Source organism: Bombus pascuorum, chromosome 7 (genome assembly GCF_905332965.1).
Source record: "Bombus pascuorum chromosome 7, iyBomPasc1.1, whole genome shotgun sequence".
NCBI classification, from domain to species: domain Eukaryota; kingdom Metazoa; phylum Arthropoda; class Insecta; order Hymenoptera; family Apidae; genus Bombus; species Bombus pascuorum.
Window position 1 is genome coordinate 8,792,148 of NC_083494.1, and position 20,409 is coordinate 8,812,556.

General features: G+C 38.7%; 1 protein-coding gene and 1 long non-coding RNA gene across 2 annotated transcripts in view; one reads left to right on the plus strand and one right to left on the minus strand.

Moving 5' to 3' along the window:
* The window catches only part of LOC132909216 (uncharacterized), a 149,534-nt gene extending 147,391 nt beyond the window's left edge, over positions 1 to 2,143 (plus strand). Inside the window, exon 3 of the long non-coding RNA XR_009658506.1 lies at positions 1,507 to 2,143. This is a non-coding gene — a long non-coding RNA (uncharacterized LOC132909216). The remainder of the gene's footprint in view (positions 1 to 1,506) is intronic.
* The window catches only part of LOC132909177 (uncharacterized), a 41,398-nt gene that overhangs the window by 1,766 nt on the left and 19,223 nt on the right, over positions 1 to 20,409 (minus strand). The window contains exons 4-13 of the mRNA XM_060963836.1: positions 18,312 to 18,805; positions 15,305 to 15,559; positions 14,388 to 14,704; positions 13,239 to 13,366; positions 9,756 to 9,882; positions 8,041 to 8,192; positions 6,978 to 7,176; positions 6,290 to 6,442; positions 1,457 to 1,747; positions 50 to 191 (exon numbers count right to left, since the gene is read on the minus strand). Of these exons, the coding sequence (XP_060819819.1) occupies positions 50 to 191; positions 1,457 to 1,747; positions 6,290 to 6,442; positions 6,978 to 7,176; positions 8,041 to 8,192; positions 9,756 to 9,882; positions 13,239 to 13,366; positions 14,388 to 14,704; positions 15,305 to 15,559; positions 18,312 to 18,805 (2,258 nt within the window). The remainder of the gene's footprint in view (positions 1 to 49; positions 192 to 1,456; positions 1,748 to 6,289; positions 6,443 to 6,977; positions 7,177 to 8,040; positions 8,193 to 9,755; positions 9,883 to 13,238; positions 13,367 to 14,387; positions 14,705 to 15,304; positions 15,560 to 18,311; positions 18,806 to 20,409) is intronic.

Here is a 20,409-nt window from a genome sequence, read left to right on the forward strand (position 1 = left end):
TTCGTCTGACAAGATAATATAATGGATATTTTATTGCGAATGTTCTTACGTGTATCCGAGCATGGAGCAGATGGTTTTAGCGGAATTCGAATCCCAGTAAGGGATACAGGCTGGCATGAACTTGCCCATTTCTGCGTGGTACACCTCCAGCCTTCCTTCACCCACGTCACCGTTTCTTTGACTCAGTCTCACTGGCAAAATATTAAAAAAAAGTATAATCCTCAGCATGATAGTGGGCGAACAAAATTTCTGTGTTTGTAAAATTACACACAATTATTTTCAGTCTAATTATTACATTATAGGATAAGTGTAATATATAATTTATGTTAGGAGCGTTCGCGGAGAGACGCGGTCGCGAGGAAACGCGTCAGCGAGAGGCGTAAATTCTCGCTACGATTCGGCTAATCGACGCCGCGAAATAGTCGTTCCCCTTGTTTCGATTAGGATAACAGGGGTGGTTCAATGAATGCAACTGTATTCTACAGTTACATAATATATATATTTCCACCAAAATGTAACACTTACAGCGTAGACAGAAATTATTGGACTTAGTCGTATCGGAAGTACAATGATTGACCCGAGAGTTGATAGAGTTAGCGCGTTGAATGCCGAGAACTTGTTAGAATTGTAGACTTGACTGCCCGATGATCGAAAGAACAGCAGTGTTACTGTCCGAGGTATGTAAGAGCAGTAGTTGACTGTCCGAGATGTGTAAGAGCAGTAGTTGACTGTCCGAGATGTGTAAGAGCAGTAGTTGACTGTCCGAGATGTGTAAGAGCAGTAGTTGACTGTCCGAGATGTGTAAGAGCAGTAGTTGACTGTCCGGAATGTGTAAGAGCAGTGCTAGGCCCATCTCATGCTATTTAGGAGGAAAGCTCGATGTGGGTGTACCCTTTTTGAACTAAGAAGGCGGATTCGTTGATGACAGTTTGTGGTCGGGAAAGTGAGGGTAATAGACATTGTTCCTATTGGCTACTAAGATTGTCGATGGACTAGGAAGGGTCTCGGCCGCCCTCGATAGAAAGTTGGTAGTAGGAAGCATCGCACGTATGCAAAACTAACTTTCACGTACCTTCCAGAACCAAACCAGAAACCCCAGAAAACGCTTTCGCAAAAAGACCTTTGTTTGATCTGAAAGACTTTAGCTTGAGTTTTCTGAGATTTATGGTCAGTCCTAGAGAATGTTAAAGGATACGCAATAAGGATATACGGACTTCTGGCTGCCATACGTCCACGATGTGAGGCCCGGTCCAGGTAGAGAGTCGGCCGACGTAACAATTTATTTTTATTTGTCGAATATATAAGTTTACTAAACTCATTTTGAAATAATTTAACGCTATCTTTCAGCTTCTATTTTCCTCTTATTCAATTCCATAATCTTTTTCCCTGAACTAAACGAATATTCTACTTCAAATAAAACAACTACCCTCATCTACAACAAAAATGCTTCACTTACGGCAATATCGCTCATCCTGACCCCAAGGACAATCCATCTCTCCGTTGCAGATGTGGTTAGCCGACATGCATCTTCTTTCCCCGCAATGCAAAGCAGACTTGGACATGGTGTTCATCGCCAGAATGGGTTTCTTCATGATCTTTGTGCTGTTGACGGAGGACGACGAAGAGGAGGCTGCACACTCGCCGCATTCAGTCTCGTCGCTGTGATCCGCACAATCCAAGTAGCCGTCGCATCGCCAGTCAACCGGAATGCATCTGGTCCCATCGCATTGGAACCCACTGGTGCATACTGTGCAACGCATGCATCAAGAAATGGCTAACAGTACAGTTCTTTTCTACATACTACGTACACTCGCGTTTCTCCATCGTCTATTTTATTTCCAATTTTTCTCATCTTGTTTTTTACGTTTTTCTCTGTTCAGAGTTTTCGATGGTCGCGTAATGGAAGAGGAACAGATGAAACGTGAAAATGTAAAAAAATTGAAAGAATAGCGGATCAGAGAATGCATGATAAATGGCTGTGATTGTCTTCTGGTTGGGGATTTGCTCATTGTAATGCTGAGGTATTACGGGACGGTATAGTTATCCACTTTTTTTATGTCTTTGTATTGAGATAATTAATGCAGGATCGATAATGTTAATCGTCGATGAGATTTCTAGGTACAAATCTTCCCTTTCGAGCAAACATTTAAGCTTCTATAATATCACGTAATTTAGAAATTTGATGATTAGGTATGTACATTTTATTAAAGTAATTACGAAATTAATCTTCTTAGTTCTGAAATTAAAATTAGAGATCCTAGTTATATCAGTTATAATTTGTATCCTTATAAACAAACAGAATTCCGATTAAATTAGAGCGTAAGGATATTCAATCCTTAAGAGGGTTTTTATCAATTTGCTGAAATATAAAATCATTTCTTTTAATTTGTCAGCTTCTTCGTAAGAAACTTCAATTATCGTAATTCCCGTAGTAATTAAAATTAGAAGCAACTTAAAATACACCATGAGAATATACTCGTACCAAGGCAAATATAATATCAAAGGTCTATTTAGCGAGTTAAATTTGTTCATGTTCCGGTTCTAGCAGCCATGAATCTTTCCAACGTATTTAAACATCGGTTTCCTCGTTGCAAAACGACGAAGATGTCGCGTTCACGGCTCTTTGATAAATGTTTATTCACCGCAAGTATATCGTGACGCTCGTTTAAGATACATGTACATAGTCTCTCGAAGCGAACTCCATAAAGCAGGCCAACGTTGAAAATCGCCCATAGCGCGATCGTTTAATATAGATTTTGCAATTAAGATTCCATTAGCAACGGGACACGCGTGCCACGCGCAATCGTAACGCGAGCTGATGCATCCTGATATCAATCGAACATCAATATACGTGACTTTTCTCGGAAATTTATATTATAAATAATGAATCGTGTATCATTTCTGTAAAATTCATATTTGCTTTACGCATAAAATACAGTGGCTTACGAAAATATTCAAACATTTACCTTAGACAAATTTTATGCATATATATTTCGTGTTATATAAAATATGAAAAAATTTCATTAGCCGTAGTGAGTACGACTTTAATGACTATTCAAATACCTATTTAAAATACCAAATTCAGATACCATAATGATATACGCCTTTAATCCTCGGTTGTTATATTTGTTTCACGAATTTCGGTAGTCACATTGAGCCAGCCAGACCCTTCAATTTGCAAATAGTCGTTGTTCAACAAATTGCAGTAATATCGGATCGAAACAATGTGGAAACATACTTTAAACTTCCTACAGTATGTTTCGGTAAAAAAGAGGTTAACAAACAAAACGACGTCATTAAAAAAAAATCTTTTTTCATCTGTAAGTTTCAGAAACGAACATCTTTACGAGACAATGCTATAAGTTTTTTATGTTGTTACATTTCTCGCTTAAAATCGAGATGGTGCTTTTAAGATGCGATACTCTAAGCTATGGTACTCTAAAAAATTGCTTTTCAGTGCATGTTTCAAGAAAGATATTTATTTGACATATTAAAGAAGAGCAAGTTTTCATCGACCGAGGATTAATGAAAATTTAAATATCTTCAATGAAAATTCAAATACCTATAACACAGATAATATATTCATAATATGCCTGTTAACACTCAAAAGTTAAATTGCCAGATCAAATATTTCAAATTCCATTTAAAAATACTTCGTATTATTAATCCTACGTACGAAGTTCTTTACAAATCCCTAAGAATAGCCCGTCAAATATAATTTATGTATTCTGATATATGCTAACTAAACCGAGGGCTCGTTGAAAGGGGAGAAAGTGACTGAAAAAAGTGCGCCGGTCGACGAGTTTTCGAACGTGGCCGTAAATTCGCGTTGAAGGGCGACGTTCCAAAAGGGATTCTAAATTTCCCCGATATTTCCAGTTGGCGTATAAATAGCGAGGATATAAAGGAGGAAAGTTGTTGGACGTGGAAAAAGGGAAAGAAAAGCAAACGGCGCCGAAGCGTTAGAAATCACGACAGAAGGAATCGAATGGGGTGACCCTGTAATCAGGACGCAATTTAATTTCAATTAACCGCGAACGCAAATGAATCGGTTTATCAGACAGCGAGTGAATCGATCCTCGATTGCACTCTGTCGGCTTCGATCGATAACGAAACTTTCCAGCACTTTCGCTCGGCCCTGGCTCCATTCACCGATTGCAACGTGTACCTTGCACTGTCGATCGTTTAACCTCCCGATTGTCGGTCGGAACGTCCGACCAAAATCAACTTCTACTACTGAACGGAGAGGCAGCTGCGGTAGGAAGTCGTTCTCTCGTTTGTTGGAATCTTTTCGAGGGGAATTCTGTTGACTGTGAAAAGGGGATTGTTATACGTTTCCGTTTTATAAAGAGTCAAATTTATCGAGAAAGAAAAGCGATAAGTTGGAGCCAGAGGTCCTACGTTTTTATGTATTTTATATTCGATATTAGGTTGTAGCACGTGAGATATCCGATTTCACGGGGAACTGAACGTATAATACCTCGGCTATAAAAAGGTATATTTGCATATACCTTTGTCTTCTAATGCACTTTTTTATGACGATATTAATTCAATTTTATTTTACATCAATTTAGCTGCAAATTTTCCGTAATTAAATACCATCACTCTTTAACCTCGTATCCACAAACATTCTAAGAACCTACATTTCCTTCACATTTTCCACGAAAGAACCTATTCGATAAAATCACAGGTAAGTCGATTTCTCTTTTGTTCAAGTTCGGTCGATGCGACGCGATAAACACAACGATGTTCGAATCGAATTACACCTGACTAGTGATGCGTAATTTCACTTGGACCCGTCTGGCAAGCCGAGGATGGTCGACATACTCCGTATTTACTCGATCGGACGAAGCTAAGAATCACCGAGGATGTAATTAAACGGAACCAAAGGGACGATTAAGAAAACCGAATTCCTTCGGGACTATTGATGGATAAACGCAGCTTTCCGGGAACATGACGAATGGTCAACAATGGAGACCATTTCGTGGCAAACAAAAGAGCCGTGCACGTGGATGAACGCGCGAACAATGAACATAGGTTCAGCAGGTTAGTCGGCAATTAGTTCGGTTTCATCTCGATGCCGAGAAATTGCTTAAACAAAAGACGAACAACGAAGTCGCGTAAATATTTCCGGTCTTCCATTGTTCCGGTAACTACGAGGCGTTGGTGGATGAGTTTCGAAAGTAGTTTTGTGATTGTTCGCAGCGACCGATTTATTATCATTGTTTAAAACCATGGTTTTATAGCTTTATAGAATTTTCTTCTTCTTTTGGTGAAGGAAAATTCATTTGATCTACGTGCGATCGGATTTTTCTTCGCGTAAAACTGATTTCTTAAATGCTTCGTTACATCGAATAGAAAAATGATGGATTGCTGTGTTATTTAGGTTACGCCTTTTATAGAATATTTAACGTAAGATATTATTTAAAAATATCTCTTTCGAAAGAAGAAAATATTTTAAGCGAATAGAATACGTACAATTGACTCTAAATAAAACTTTCAACAAAATAATAATATCAGCTTCCCCATATAAAAAAGCACCATTAAGTATTTATTTTAAGATTATCCTCCTAGTACATGAATGAACGAATAAAGAATAAAAGCATCGTCTTAAGAAACGTTCAAACGTATTAGTTTGTGAAAAGTTTGCGGTTTGCGAACTCGTTTTCTTAATTCTAACGAGGTAGAGAGTTCTAAGAAGCGCATGGATGGAGATGGCCGTCTATATTCTAGTCGTCGTCCGGCTGTCTCGGTGAGATTATTTTAATCCCACGATTATCCATCTCTTTATCAAATGCTCGGACTTTATCCTTTAGGCTTATCCGTGCCAGAGGAACCGAATAAATGGCTACCGAAAATGACGAAACGCCCATGGCCGACGGACAAAGAACTGGGTTCGAATCGACTTGCTTCTTTCGCACTTTTATCCGGTTATCGAACTTTTGTATCAACGAAGGATATTGCAAGGTGCGCAAATCGCGATTGGCTTCTTTCCTCGAGAATTGCCTTTGAATCACAGCTTTAGAAAGCTCAGAAGATAAGGAACCGACTATAGAAGAAATAAATAGATTTTGATAGATTGTGTAAATAATAATTGGATGAGAAGTGCAGGAGATTCAAGGAAAATAAATGGATTTCGAGGAGCGTGCTTCTTCCTTCGAAAATTGACTTCGATTCGGAGCCTTAGGGAGTTCAGAGTATACGGAAATAAGTAGATTTCGAAGATCGTACGATCTTTGTTAGCGCAATCGAAGAAAATGAGGGTGAAGAGCGTCGTGATACGACTTACCAGGTCTTTCAGCTCTTCGAGCTGCCTCCAGCACTTCTTGATGCCCCACGCACTCGTCCGGATTGGAATTCTCAGGGAACAGATCGCATTCCAGATACTCCGGCAAAGGCAGGCCGAACACATCCAAGAAAAACCCACACCGTCTCTTGGTATCTAAAGAGAAAGTCAAATTCCTCTAGAAATTTATAATAGACTATGTTTACTAAAACTTACAGAAACTGAATTTCATTACCCAGGAATCCGATTAGTATTCAACACTTCATGAAACAAATAACCTATTTCCATAAATTTATTGATCGTACGGAGGCAGCATAAATAATCACAAATTTTTAATTCAATTAAAGAAGATTACGTTTACAGCATCGGTTGCCTCAACGCAATATTAATTCATGGAATTCATTAGCATGACAATGAGCGACTCACATGCAAAATTGTACAGTACAAACTTAGGCGTTTTATTAAAATTATTTGTCAACATATTATTATTATATGATAGATAGTGTGCAGTTATTAACGAACATAGATGTGGAACAAACATCATCAAAATCAAATAATTGGTGAAAGAAGCGTAGTCATCCAAATATAATATAAACAAACAAAGTCTCTCAAGTAATTAACGATATAAATCGATATTAAATCTGGTCTGACGTGATTTATCTTGAAGAAAGAGAACGAACTGATAACTTACGAAAGCAGAGGCTACGGCAGGGTCGCACCACGTGGCCCCGAGATCCACATTTTGGCACAAAAACGCTGCATAGAAAGAGGGCGGCCAGTTCGTAGCATTTGACGTCGATCACGGCACCATAAAGCTCTAGCTCGTGCTGGGCGTCGCGTTGCCCGAAATTGCCCATGTAATTCGGGAAGATGGTGAAATTATACGGGATCTGAGGGAATCAACAACGAAACGGCACACATAAATGCGTCTGGCTCACTCCATTTTAATTAGAACGTCCCGACGTACCACTTACCTTCGCGCGTCGTAACTAGCGAGCAAAATTATCATTCCTATCTCTCTCTTTCTCTCGAGGACTTTTCGTCGAAATTTACAGACACGAGTTGAAATGTTTTCAGTTAAATTACTTAGCCCTCTATAAGTTCGCGCGGCTTATAGTTTGAAATTATATTAATAGAAGTTCTATTATTTAATTTTACTTTAAACGTATACCACTACGCTCTACGTTATTATCGTGTTATCACCGTACCGATATCAAATAATCTATTTATCACATTTATTGGTTTCTAGTCTCCAAATCGATGTAAAAATTAATTACAACTTTTGTTCTTACCGGAAAATAAAGTTCTGTTACAGAACGGTGATTGTCTGATACAATAAAAAAATCTTGCAATTTCTGTAAATAATTTGAGAACTTCTTTTTCCTTAATATTATCGTTTCAAATAACCAAACATTTAAAACTCTGTTCCTCGAATCGCGATTCGAACGAAAGAAAGATTAGTTTCAATTCCGCGCTAAAGAAAGATTAATTTCAAATATTTGCAAAGTGTGAAACAAACGAAAGAGAAATACCATGAACGCGGAGGAGCAGTCCACGATACCTCGAGCGTCTTCTACATAACTGAGCATAGATAAAAATACAGCGATCGGACGACACGCGTGACATGCATTGTTTTAATTCGATTCGACGACTCCGGAGAATCTCGTGGGCGGATTCCATGCGAGCTTATTGGAAATTATTTCCAAGAAAATCACGCACGGCACGTGGACAATGGTTGAACGTGGCAGGCTTACCTTATGGTACCTGCAGAAGGTCACGATTACGGGCAGACACACTCCTGGCGCCGGATTCCTTTCCTCGGTCACCGCTGGAACTCGTTCCGTGAACGTGACCATGTTCGTGTAGATCGTTTTGTTCTCTACTCGTATAAGCGTCTCTGGATACGCTGTAAACCAAATATTTTTTATCAAATAAAATGTTTGTAGTAAGTAAAAGTAATAATAAATTGTTTTGTACATTTAAGTTGATCCAGTATGTCTGTTAATGCAACATTTCATTTTTAATACCTTTTTTTCAAGCAATTTAATATATTGAATTATTTGATTGATTTTTTAAGAGTATTATTATTATTATCACAATTATACGAATTTTGAAGAAATTGAATTAAATTACATTCTGTTTTTAAATTATGAAAATCTTTTTATCGCAGTTAGCTTCTTGACGATATCTAAATCGTGTAATTTATTTTTCGTAATAATTTTACCTTTATGTAACTCTGAATCATTGTTTCACATTTTAGTCGTAAACGAGTCAATATTAATTTATTGAGGACGTCTGTGCACTGTACAAGTACGTACTCTCGTTTCGTTTCGACTGACCCAAGTCCGTGCAATTTATGGACCGGGTTGGGTTTCATACGGATGCTTGATACGCCGCGTCGATTATTTCTATTGCAGTCCTGCATATACCTATCGTATTTCACAACGTCCCTCAATGATGACTGATTTTCGTATATTTTGCATTATACACTACACAATCTAGTTTTAGCAATCATCTTGCAATTAAATACGGCTTCAACATGTCAGAGAATCGTCAGTAGAAATTTAGTGGAAAGTGAAAATGACAGTGATTTGGATGAAGTAATTATCGACGCATTATTAATTCATTTTGGACACTTATTTCATGATTTTTAATTTTATTATAATTATTATAATTGTTAATTTTAGGATTTTTTTACGAATCATTAAATTAATTCGTAGCAAGCGAGATAGTCCAAAAATTGAGCAACTTTGAACTTCGGAAAGTCTTAGTTTTAAGGTCCGACCTTTCATATCCTGTTGGGCGATATTTCACCACGTCTCCTTTGATTAACGCACGTCTAATGGATGTTGCAAGAAAAGTATTGTACGACACGGTTTTCATACGCTCGAGTGCCTTCTGTCATTGTGCACCGCCACGCGCGACACATTACGAGCAACTCTTTCAGGTACTCGAGCGAAACGTGCAATTTTCTTCCATCAACATTCTCGCGGAATAAACTCAAACTTCTTATTTTAAACAAACTGATATTTCCCGAAATTAACGCGATTTCACTACACAATTTTTATTATATCTTCGTCTCCTTTCCATATTAACGTATAGATTAAACACTACGACTAATTAAAATTAAACAAAAGAATAACGATGACTGGGGGAAAAACCGATAGAAAACAACGGGTGCATTGAAGAAAGTTGCACGCGAAGCCAGTGTTGATGTTTGAAAGCAAGTAGCACGCGGGAACTGGGAGCTCTATTGATCTTTCGCTACCACAAAGCTCCTCGTGCTACGTGCTCGTGCATTATACCACCTAACGTCACCAACATTTACGTTTGTCACCGACGATCGTGCAACAACTTTCCACGTTTCATCGGCAATTCATTGCGATTACACTCGCGTACATGTACGTCGTACCGTTGACAAATGGATACATGATACGTTTTAAGTATGATAAAAATGGTGTCTACTTACACTTGAAGTAAATGGTCAGACCTCCGGCGATGATCAACAACGCGACAGCATTGAAGAATACCTGCACGAATCTGAAGCGCAGGCTGCCGTTAGTCACATAATGTCTGCTAGTCATGTCACTGATTATCTGAAAACGATTTGAGGGAAGCTATTGTAGTTGGCGTTAATGGTTTTGGATTTTTCAAACTTATTTAGGTAGAAGTAATAGAGCTTTAGTTTCTTAGATTAATTCTTGTCTATATAATGGTCATAAAAGGCACCGTGATATTAACGATGATAATTAAAACAACGGTAGTAAACTTTTCTTAAACTTAATCACAACTTTGAAAACTAATTTCTTCACCCAATTTGTGGACAACTTTTTGTATATCTTTTTATAAGCAAGCTTTAGCATGAAACATAATTTCATATTAAACTTGTTTTATATGAAACTTCTTACTAATTTTTATTTTGAAAACTTACATCGATACGAAAATTGCCAAAACAGCGAGATCACTAGTTTCCATGATATAAGAAATTGTTCACAAAAGGATAGAAATTATGAATAGTCTAGAGAAGGCTTTATAAATTATCAAATCAATCTCATTCTTTTCAAATCATTACCCTAAGCTCTCCCATTCAATCCTATCGATCATTTCAATCAAATAATCTTCCATAATCCACATATTCAATTTTCATCTACGATCCACGTATCCTAGTTTTCATAAAAAAAACGAATATCTAGATAGTCATACAGAAAGAGAATGATTTCGATGTGGTGAACTAGAACGACAAGGGAAAGGCTGACTCGTCGTCGCTTACATAATTCCCTGGAAGTATATCGGGTGCACGAATGGAGGGAAATATTAGCCAGCGATGTCGGGCGAGCGTACCATGCTCGCAACAGATCCGTATTTGAGGAGTCAACGCACGCTAACTACATGTTGGTACGCACTAGTCGACCCTCTGGCACCAAATATCGATTATTATTTCCTCACAGTCCTATCGCACCAGCGAACGACAAATTACATTCGTTGACAAACCCGACTCGCCGAATTCCTCGTCGCTTTTTAACTGCGTTCGACCTCCGTTCCCATGAAATTTCCATTTCGACGCACGAAAAAGCGACCTTATCATCCTTCACTCGCCGGTAATTACATTAGAAACTTTTTCACAGTCGTGATTTTTTATTTGAAGTGGTTGTGATGTAAAAAATGGTTGGTTTTATAGGTGGGAGGAGCTGGAGGATGTTCGGCGGAATTAATTTTGACGGTCGTACAAAGAGCTTCGTTGGTCTTAATTTTAGTGCATTAAACGTTTTTGCGTTGTTACTTTTTAATGTCCTTTGATATACGCAGAATAAATGGCATTAGAGTTTCGTAATATCGAGTTCCACTATGTGATTCGCTATGGGAAACTCATTCGTGATTAAAATGCATTAATTCCATTCTTTATACTCTTCTATAATGCGTAAAACAGTACACGCTACTACACAAGCAAACAGATAGAAGAACGTGAAACGTTATCGTAAAAATAACGTGTCTAAGTAGATTCAGTCGTCACCACCTAGTCAGGCGCGCTTTAGTCAGACACATTCTACTTAGACGCATTTCTTAGACGCATAGTTATACGATTTTTAGTTGCGATTGTTATGTAATGTTATATTTATCGGATGCTTAAACACTCCCTTTTTATGTATTTATATATTTAGAGTACATAATTCTGAAAAAGTTTAGAATCATTTCTCAGTTATATTTTAACCGAATCTGTAACATTGAAGTCAGTTAATTTGGTTTATTAATTTTGTCGAACTATCGATCAATGCTACAGACATCAATAACGATTTCCTTCGTTTGTTTCCTTCACTGTATGTAAATGCAGTGTCACAATGACATAATAAACATCGCGTTTTTACCTTTCATCGAAACATCTCATTAACGATACGGAAAATTCCATGAAGTCATTTATTTTCAATAAAGCTAATCGACGAAGAGGAGAACGCGAAACGACAAACCAACAAACGAAGCAATTAAAATGGTGGACTGTCGGTTTCATAAACGTTGCATCGACTCGCACCTGTCCTGGAAATTTTCGCGAATATTATCTGGGCTTACTGCTATTTTCGGCGTTAATAACGGCCGCCAATGTTCGATGTAAAGTGATATCAGCCTGAGTTCGATACCGGCTCCCGACATTTCCCACCGCTATCGAGCACATAACTCGGAAAGAACACGCGGCCGTTTCTCCGATTCCGAACAAAAGGAACAAATGACGCGAGTTATCGATCCCCATGGAAACGCACGATCCCGCGTTCATTTATTCCGGCCATCGCGTTAACCCGCCGCGATCATCGCTGATATCGTTCGCGAAAACACATTGAAATTCCCATATCGAGGCGATTACGTGTGACCTCCATCTCATTCTGTGTTTTAATCACGTTTTAATCTTGTGTTTCGAGAATGATTTTCAATAAAATTACAAAATATCTAAGCCCCTTGTATAATAGCTTATCAGACAATATTTTTTACAAGTCAAATATTCAGCCGAGTTTGAAACTCGACAACACTCGTAGAATTTCGATTGTTTTATTACTTTTCGACGTTGGTAAACAACTTATCCAATTTAACTTTTTACTAAATTTATGCAAGAGGGATTATTAGACGCGGCAATTTGTAATTTATGGTTCGTAAAATATCACTAACAATGCAGAAACCAGTTTTGACCCTCAACTGATGCCAGCGAACGATACGAGCAGCGCGCAACAATCTAATTTAACTTGCTTAATTCTACAATATTTCATGTTAATTTGTACTTTGTGTCTTTCCATTCCCACGAGGATCGATAGACGCTACATCTATAGTATTTATCGTATACAGTATGCAACGCGAATTAAAATTAAAGCGATGTAACTGAAATCCAGGCCGAAGTTTTACAATTACTCATGACCCAAATTATCCATGTCAAGTAATTCATACCAAGTTCCCCGCTCGAAGTTTAAATATGATATTTCAAGATTACACAGACGATCTATTTACTTCATTCTACTATAGAGCTTAACCAAAAGGGCCACAGAAGGAGTAAACGACAAACTTTCATCATCTTCGATCCTTCGACAATTCAATCTCCGCGCAACCAGGGCCAGCTTCCGGGTGACCAATTAAACCGAATTGACTTCAAACGTTTCCGGTTTTCTGCAACGTATCAACAAGCTCGCTTTGGAGTCGACGCTGGCCTTCAAATCCGCGCTCGACCGAGCGTACGAGCCTTCAGAAATCGTTTGACCCTTAATTCCGCGCGTATATCTCTCCATATCGTTCTTCCTTCCTCTTGCATCCTCCCTCTTCCTCACGCTCTCTATCCATCCGTTCGACGTTACGTAACAACAGCGTGGGAAACGAACGCAATCGATAAACGACGGAGCGCGAAAGAATTAATCGTGCCGTTTTCGCCGTTACGTAACGGGGTTTCGTATCTGCGCATTGAAAACGTCCCCGGGCCGCTTACCTTGTGATGCAAGGAGCCGTTGTTACCACCGTGAACTCTGACGATCGCCTGCAAGCTCGCTGGTGTGCTGGTCGATTTGGTGATCGGTCGACCGGACGAACTGTCCGGCTCCGACACCAGTGCTCTATCTGAAAATTCCGTCAGAAATTTTCATTAACATCAGCAGGATCGTTGACAATGGCGACAGAGGCGGTTAGAAGACGAGGATATGTTATAACGTGCTCTTTCTGTTAAACGGAAGACTGGATTCGTGTCACGTAGAAGCCTCGCGACGGCTCGCTTTTGTAACGAACGAGCCGATGCAATTGAATAGGAGGTAGGGGGAAATGACACGAGTACCAGGATGATTAATTGAGATCGATTTTTAAGAGGAGTGAGTCATTTCGCTTTTTTTTCCTCTTTCCTTTTGGTTGTAATTAAATCGTTGAGTCCGATACGGAGGAATATTGGAACGAAATGTTTGAACAGTAGAAATTCACACAGAAAAGACGTGATTTGTCAGAGATGGAAAATAGGTTTGAACGATCGGTGGAACTGCTTCTAGTAAACGTGTTAGATAGGTGGGGTTAGTTTGGAAAATCGCGTGGATTTGTTACGTTAACGGAACTAAACGACGCGAAACGTGCGATTAAGACGCATCACGTAGTGCTTGGCATCGGTTACATGACTCGATCCACCACCAGCCGTACTCGCTATGAAATTTCTCAAATATCGGTCATAGCTCGGTTAAGTATGCTGCTACATTCCGAAATCTCAATCTATTTCTTTCGCTTGAGTGCCAAATTCAACTTCAACGTCCAGTATCTCTTGAAATAAAAAATTCAAGTTTACTTCCAAGTTCTATTTGTTTAATCCATTCGAAGCCGATCGCTAACTAAAAACGAGAAAATAGAAATTTTGATATTCCATTTTCTTCTGTATCTTGAAATTAATAGCACTTTTTAATTTCATACAATATTCTGCGCATTAGCAATTTTTCCCACTGGCCAGGATAACGCGAATTCCTTCATATGACGTATATAGGTGAGCAAATAATTGACCTTTGTTTGAATTAATAAATATTTTGAATAAATTATAACACAGTGAACGTCAAACGATAAAATTTAAATCTATTTCTTTTATCACAACAATCGTCAAATTCACCTTTACCTGGTACTTTTCCATATTTATGGGGTAAAAGAGGAGCCTCCATGGTCTTGCTGGTATAACTAGGCGAGCTAGTCTGACTGAAGCTATCCGAAGAAACATTGCTGTCCTGTCGAACGCTGATAGGCTTTGGTACGGAGCTCTGTGAGATCGCGCTCAGGGGTGGCGGAAGGTTCGTCTGTGTCGCCTTCGGTAGCTTTTCCAATTTTTCGCAGTTCCTTTCCTTCCTCAGATTGTGCTGCAAAATATTCCTGACCCTATCCATCTCCGGCTCGTGTTTCCCGCGCGGTCCCGTTTCCGCGGATTTCTGCTCCTCGTACCTGATTTTGGTGAAAGAAAAATGTATTTGAACGAGGTCTTTTAGTCTTCTTTTCGCAATGTTCGAAATACAGGGGGAACACGACAAATGGACGAGACTAAGATTTTGTAGAATGTATGTATGTAAGAATCTTTTATAGGGCGTGGAAAATAGCGCAAAATCGTCGAGAGGGAAAGATACCAGAAAATAATTCGGAACGTTATAAAATCCTTTGAAATACCGTTGCAATATCCTAGAGATTTACGACTCAAGTTAGGATCTTAAGTAATATTGTCGAAAGATCTTAAAATATCCTTCTACTTATTTGGAACTTTAGAAATAATTAGAAACGTTATATATCTTTTTAAATACCGTTGCAACATTTCGAAAGCGTCCGACACACGTTAATACTTTAAATAATATTATTGGCAAATTTTAAAATATCTTCTGCTCGTTGGGAACCTTGATTACAGGCTTATAAAAATATTGAGAACAATCTATCTAGTTTAAGAAGTAGCTCCACGTTTATCGTCAGGAACTAAACATCGTTATACGATTCTCTGAATTCGATTCTCTACAACTTCGGGTATTTTCCAAACGTATAAAGTCTGCAGGTACTTACCTGCCGATAGATCTCTCCTTGTTCGCTCTGAGGTGATCGTCCTCCTCGTATAGTCGTCTCTCAAGCTTTCTGGAGGCAGCCTGAAGCTCTTCGAACTTGCATCTCTTCTCTGCTTCGCGATGCAACCTCACCAGGGCTGCAAACTTCGTCTCGTCGTCCTGCAGGGCCTCCCTCCGGGACATAGCAATTTTCTCCCGAGACTTTCTGTCTGCAGTTTCCTTGCAGACTTCCTTCCCCGTCTTCGACGACTGAAGCCTGTCGAACAAACGGACGAGCAACCATCGTGAGCTCGTAAGGGAGTGAAAAAGTTGGCGAACGAGAAAGACATGTAGGGTGGATTACGGTCGATTAAATTAGCCCCGTAAGTTCCATCGTCGTTTGATTTATTAAAAAAGTGCCCCGCAGAGTTCTCTTGAGGTGAAATTACCACGAGTGGTGATGTATGTTTTCTCCGCCACCCCTTTGATGTCTCGCCAGCCTTTAACAAACCATCGCTCCCCTTTTTGTTTCGTAACAAGTACGAAAGGGAGCGAGGTATTCTAAACCGGAGTTCGTAATAACGAAACGAGGGCAGAGGTGTTCGCGAGAAGTAGAATTCTATTAAACTCCGGTGCTAAGAATGGAAGGAAGTCTGAATTAACGACGTCACCGTCTTGTTTCTTCTTTGTATTTCACTTGTTTGTGTTCGCGTAAATTTTTTAATTCTGCACCAAATTTGTATGTAAACATTAATAGCTGTACCTTGTAAATTGTAACCTTTGTAAGAGAAATCGTAACTATTTTTTACATCATCACTGAAATTTGTTTGACGTAGTAATTCTCTTATTTAAGAACCCTCTCTTTCGTTTCCATAAAAAAAAATTATAATCATATTTGCATTTGCGAGGGTAAAAGTCAACCCAACAGAAACTGATTTGTCTTTTACTAACTTTTTTTAACCTCTACCATCGTGGAAATTTCGGTTAACGAGTTAATATTTTGTTATGAACCATTTTCCGTCGTCAAACTGCAATATCTATCCGTCAGGTGTACTAAAATTGTAAAGAAGCGGTCGACGTTCCCTCGAAATGCGGAGGATGCTTTTATCCTCATCCTCCGGAACACTAAAACGCACGTGGCGAGCGAGCAGAGTATTAGGGACGTTTACGACCACGGCAGATCGTTGCGACGAAACGTCTACTCGAACGCAGAGATAGAGTCGAAGCTCACGCTTCGTTTAGTCTGTCGCGAGCGTAATCGGCCGTAGCGTCTCGACGCTAATTCCTCTGCCTTGAACACGCTCGTCTGTGTCATTCGTGGCTAGAAAGTTTGCCAATTGCAGTGGAAGGAATGCAAGTTTGACTAGTTTATAATGTAACAGGAACACTTTTCTGTGGTATGATATTAAAAATGTTATTTTCTATTATTTTATCATTTTTTAAATATGACGTTAAAATTATCACGGATCGAATTTTTGTCTGACATGTGTCTGGCATGTGTCAAACATTGTTACACTGACCCGCCACAAGGCTAAGGAGATACCCTAAACCGAATCTGTTCAGTTTCATTTCTCTTCACATAAACATTTTCGGTTTACGGAGAAAGCGGGTGTCTGGTGAGATAATAGGCTTTTCTCATGAACAAGGATGCCCACGAGCCGCATCGACTCCTCTTTGTCTTTACAGTTTCATTTATTAACCAATGGGCATCGCGGATCATTACCCTCACTTTTCTGCCGAAAAGTGTGGACGACGAATCCGCGTTCTAAGTTCAAAAGGGCACACCCACATCAAGCTTTCCTCCTTGATGGTACGAGACGGGTCCAGTCAGTTCTTTTTGTGATTTCTTGTAATAGAAAACATAACTGTTACCAATAAACCCAATTTTTTTCTGAATCTTTGAAATTACGTGACCAAATGATCGTATTTACAACACAGCCATCTATATGTATAGATCAAGGAAGGAGCGAGAAGAGCAAAAAATGTTGAGCAAAAATGAAATTCCTGAACAAACAACAGATAATTTGACAAATGGCCAATTGGAGATATTTTATAAATTAGATATTATACAAATAAATAAGATATTTTATAAATTCTGTCTTCCACATACTGTGACTGAAGAAAGTACTTGAACACTATAGCATTTATTATGGTACAAATATACGAATTAATTAATTAGTCACTTCTTAGTTAATGCTAATTAGTTAGGATCAAGTATTACATTTTGTTGAAAGACTTCTTCATTGAGAAATTTGTATAACCATTGTAAAACGTTTTTCAAATATAGTAGCTTCACGTTCTACCGTACGCGAACGCTTTCCAACGATGTAATTGCTTACTGTCATTCAGGAAGAAACACTGAGATTCTTCCTTCTACTTGGAAATATTAGCTTCATTTTGGAATTCGCGTTGTTGCACGCGTGCAACAAAGTTTCCTAACGTGATTTCGCCGGGGTGACACGGTGACATAGTTTAGGGCGAACCAACGTTACGTGGAACGAGGGGAATTTCATTGGAAGCTCGGCTCTGACGCGTGGGTAGGTTAAAAGGAAAGAAAATCGCTGGATGATGCGAGGTTAGAAATGATATTTTGAGAGATAATTTAGGGGTTCGGAGGAAAAATGACGAAACTTTTAATTTAAGGAAATTGCGAGTAAAGACAAATTTTACAAAATTTGAAGAAATTCGTATTAAAAAAAAAAAAGAAAAAAAACCGGATTAAGTATCTTAGCAACGAAAATTTATAACGAGATTCTTTGGATAAATCTGAATTTTATACATATATTATTTGCTATAATCATCTCGCTGCTGAAAAAGCTGATATACTCTCGCACCTCTTTCCCACTAATCCTCCCGATTATCATCAATAATTGACTGATTAAGTGCACAAATGGAAATAAATTCGATGCTTCTTGCTTATTTGATTAATTATATTATGATATGAAAAGGCACATACATTGATATAAAATTTAAATCCCTCCACCTCTCCTTTGGTATTCTCATCTACGAATCGCATCAATTTCTCTCACCTGTTATTCTGCACATTCGCCCCCTGTCTCTGTCTTCCTTCTCTAGCCTGATCCTTGAACTTCGACTCGGCGCTCTTCACGATTCTCTCGTGCAACCTCTTCTCTAAATCTTTCGACGCCTTCTGCAACTCTTCGAAACTAGACTTCTCATTCGGCTTGCAATCCTCCTCAAAATTCGCCTTGTCGAAGTCTGCCACAAAATCATTCTCCTCATTATTATTTTGCGCCTCCTTGCTGTTAAAATTCAACGTATATTCTTGGTTGTCCGGTTGATCCTGAGCCTGCAACGGGCCCAGATCGATTAACTTCTCATTGTTCGTATCGTGAGTCCAAGAAGAGGATAAAATCGACGAAGAAGGTAGAGTTGGATCGCTGGCTTTCCGTCGATTCATTTGACCCTCCTGTCTCGTCGGCAGTTGTATCGGGATCGGTTTCTCGTTTTTGCTTCGTTTTGGGATCGCTGGCGGCCGCAGTGGTATCGGTGGCGGAGCAACCTGCGGGATCAACAAGTTTCTCGATAGAGTTTCCTCCGTGCTGCCTTTGTTCTACTCGATTGAACTGCTATCCCTCGAGGATGCAGATAACGAAGAGTGAAAGCTGTGCGTTTCGTCTTTTTCAACTTGCATGCAAAACCGAAGAAGCGGAAGTTATACGCAACTTTTCTTTTCTCTTAATTATAACTAACTTTATATCTTGGTTTTGCAGCTGAACGTATGATTTTCATTGCGTTGAAAATTTGAAGAATATGATCATACGGTATCAAAGATAATGAAACACTGCTTGTCTTAATGATCATTAGACTACGGATTTTTATGCAAATTCATATTTTTATGATCGCGATGTAACAAAATGAAATCTAAACAGAAGTTTCATTTAATCGTTAAATATAACAAGTACTATACTTTGGATGTTTCATATATTTGTGCATTAGTACGTTATATGAGCTCTGTTAACTCTTGTTCTTCTTTTTTCTCATAAATGCGTAAAAATTCATAGCCTAATGATTAATATATATTCGGCTTTCATAAAACTTCCGGTTCTCTCAGCTATTTTTAAAAAGACTTATATCTTTGGACCTGTTAGGTCGTCTTCACACAAAGTTTGGCTGTTAAACCCCGAGATATCCAGCAACCAGTAAAACAGGAGGAAAATTGTAAAGAACAATGGAAAGTGTCGTGTTAAAAATACTTGCAACTAGACTATATAGCTCCGTGTATCCGTGTGTGGTGTATATATGTAGATGGTGTGCGTGTGGTCAGAGTGACGATTGTCCTCGTGTCCAGACTTGTCTGTGCAAAAGAACCGACGTGATTCAGCTTGATCCACTAAACCCTCGTTTGTCCACTAATTACGTGGACCCTGTTCGAGGAACGTGCGAACGAGTACCACGACGAGAACGTTTCGTTCCTCGTTGTTTCTACTCGATTTACTACGACCACTTAAAACCAGCCGGTTAGAGATTACGCCGTCGCTTTTTGTCTTTGTTAATTCGTCGAGTGTCGGCGTGCCACTAATTGTTCAGTTTTGGTCGTACGATTTAGACGAAAATTCCATCTACAAAACCGGCATGATGTATAGAAAAAGAAGAAGGCTCGAGAACTGCGGTAATTTTCCTTTCAAATTATTTAGCGTCGAAAGTTCAAATTATTCGGTGATGCATTCTATTTCCTCACTGTAATTGTGTGGCAAGAGATTTACCGCTGATAATTGGGCTGCGAATGTTTGTGTATTTATTGGAAATTTAAATGCGAGGAAATATAGAGAAATAAAATATACGAAAATATCCAAAGCGAAGTATTAATTGGACTGCGAACTCGTACGCGTCTATGGTAATTTTCAATCTGCGGAAATACACAGGATACATATTAGTATAGAAATACATATAAAATATTTATAAATAACATACTTTTTACAACTTATAGTACACGAAACAGATCTTTATTTCTTTATATTATGTTCGTGAAAACATGAAATTAAAGTCTACGTGGAAATATACAGTTTAATCACAACTGTGTAACATACGCTGTATATAAAAAAATAAACGAATTTACATATTGCAAATGCTGCATACAAGTATCCACGGAGTTTTAACTTTTGG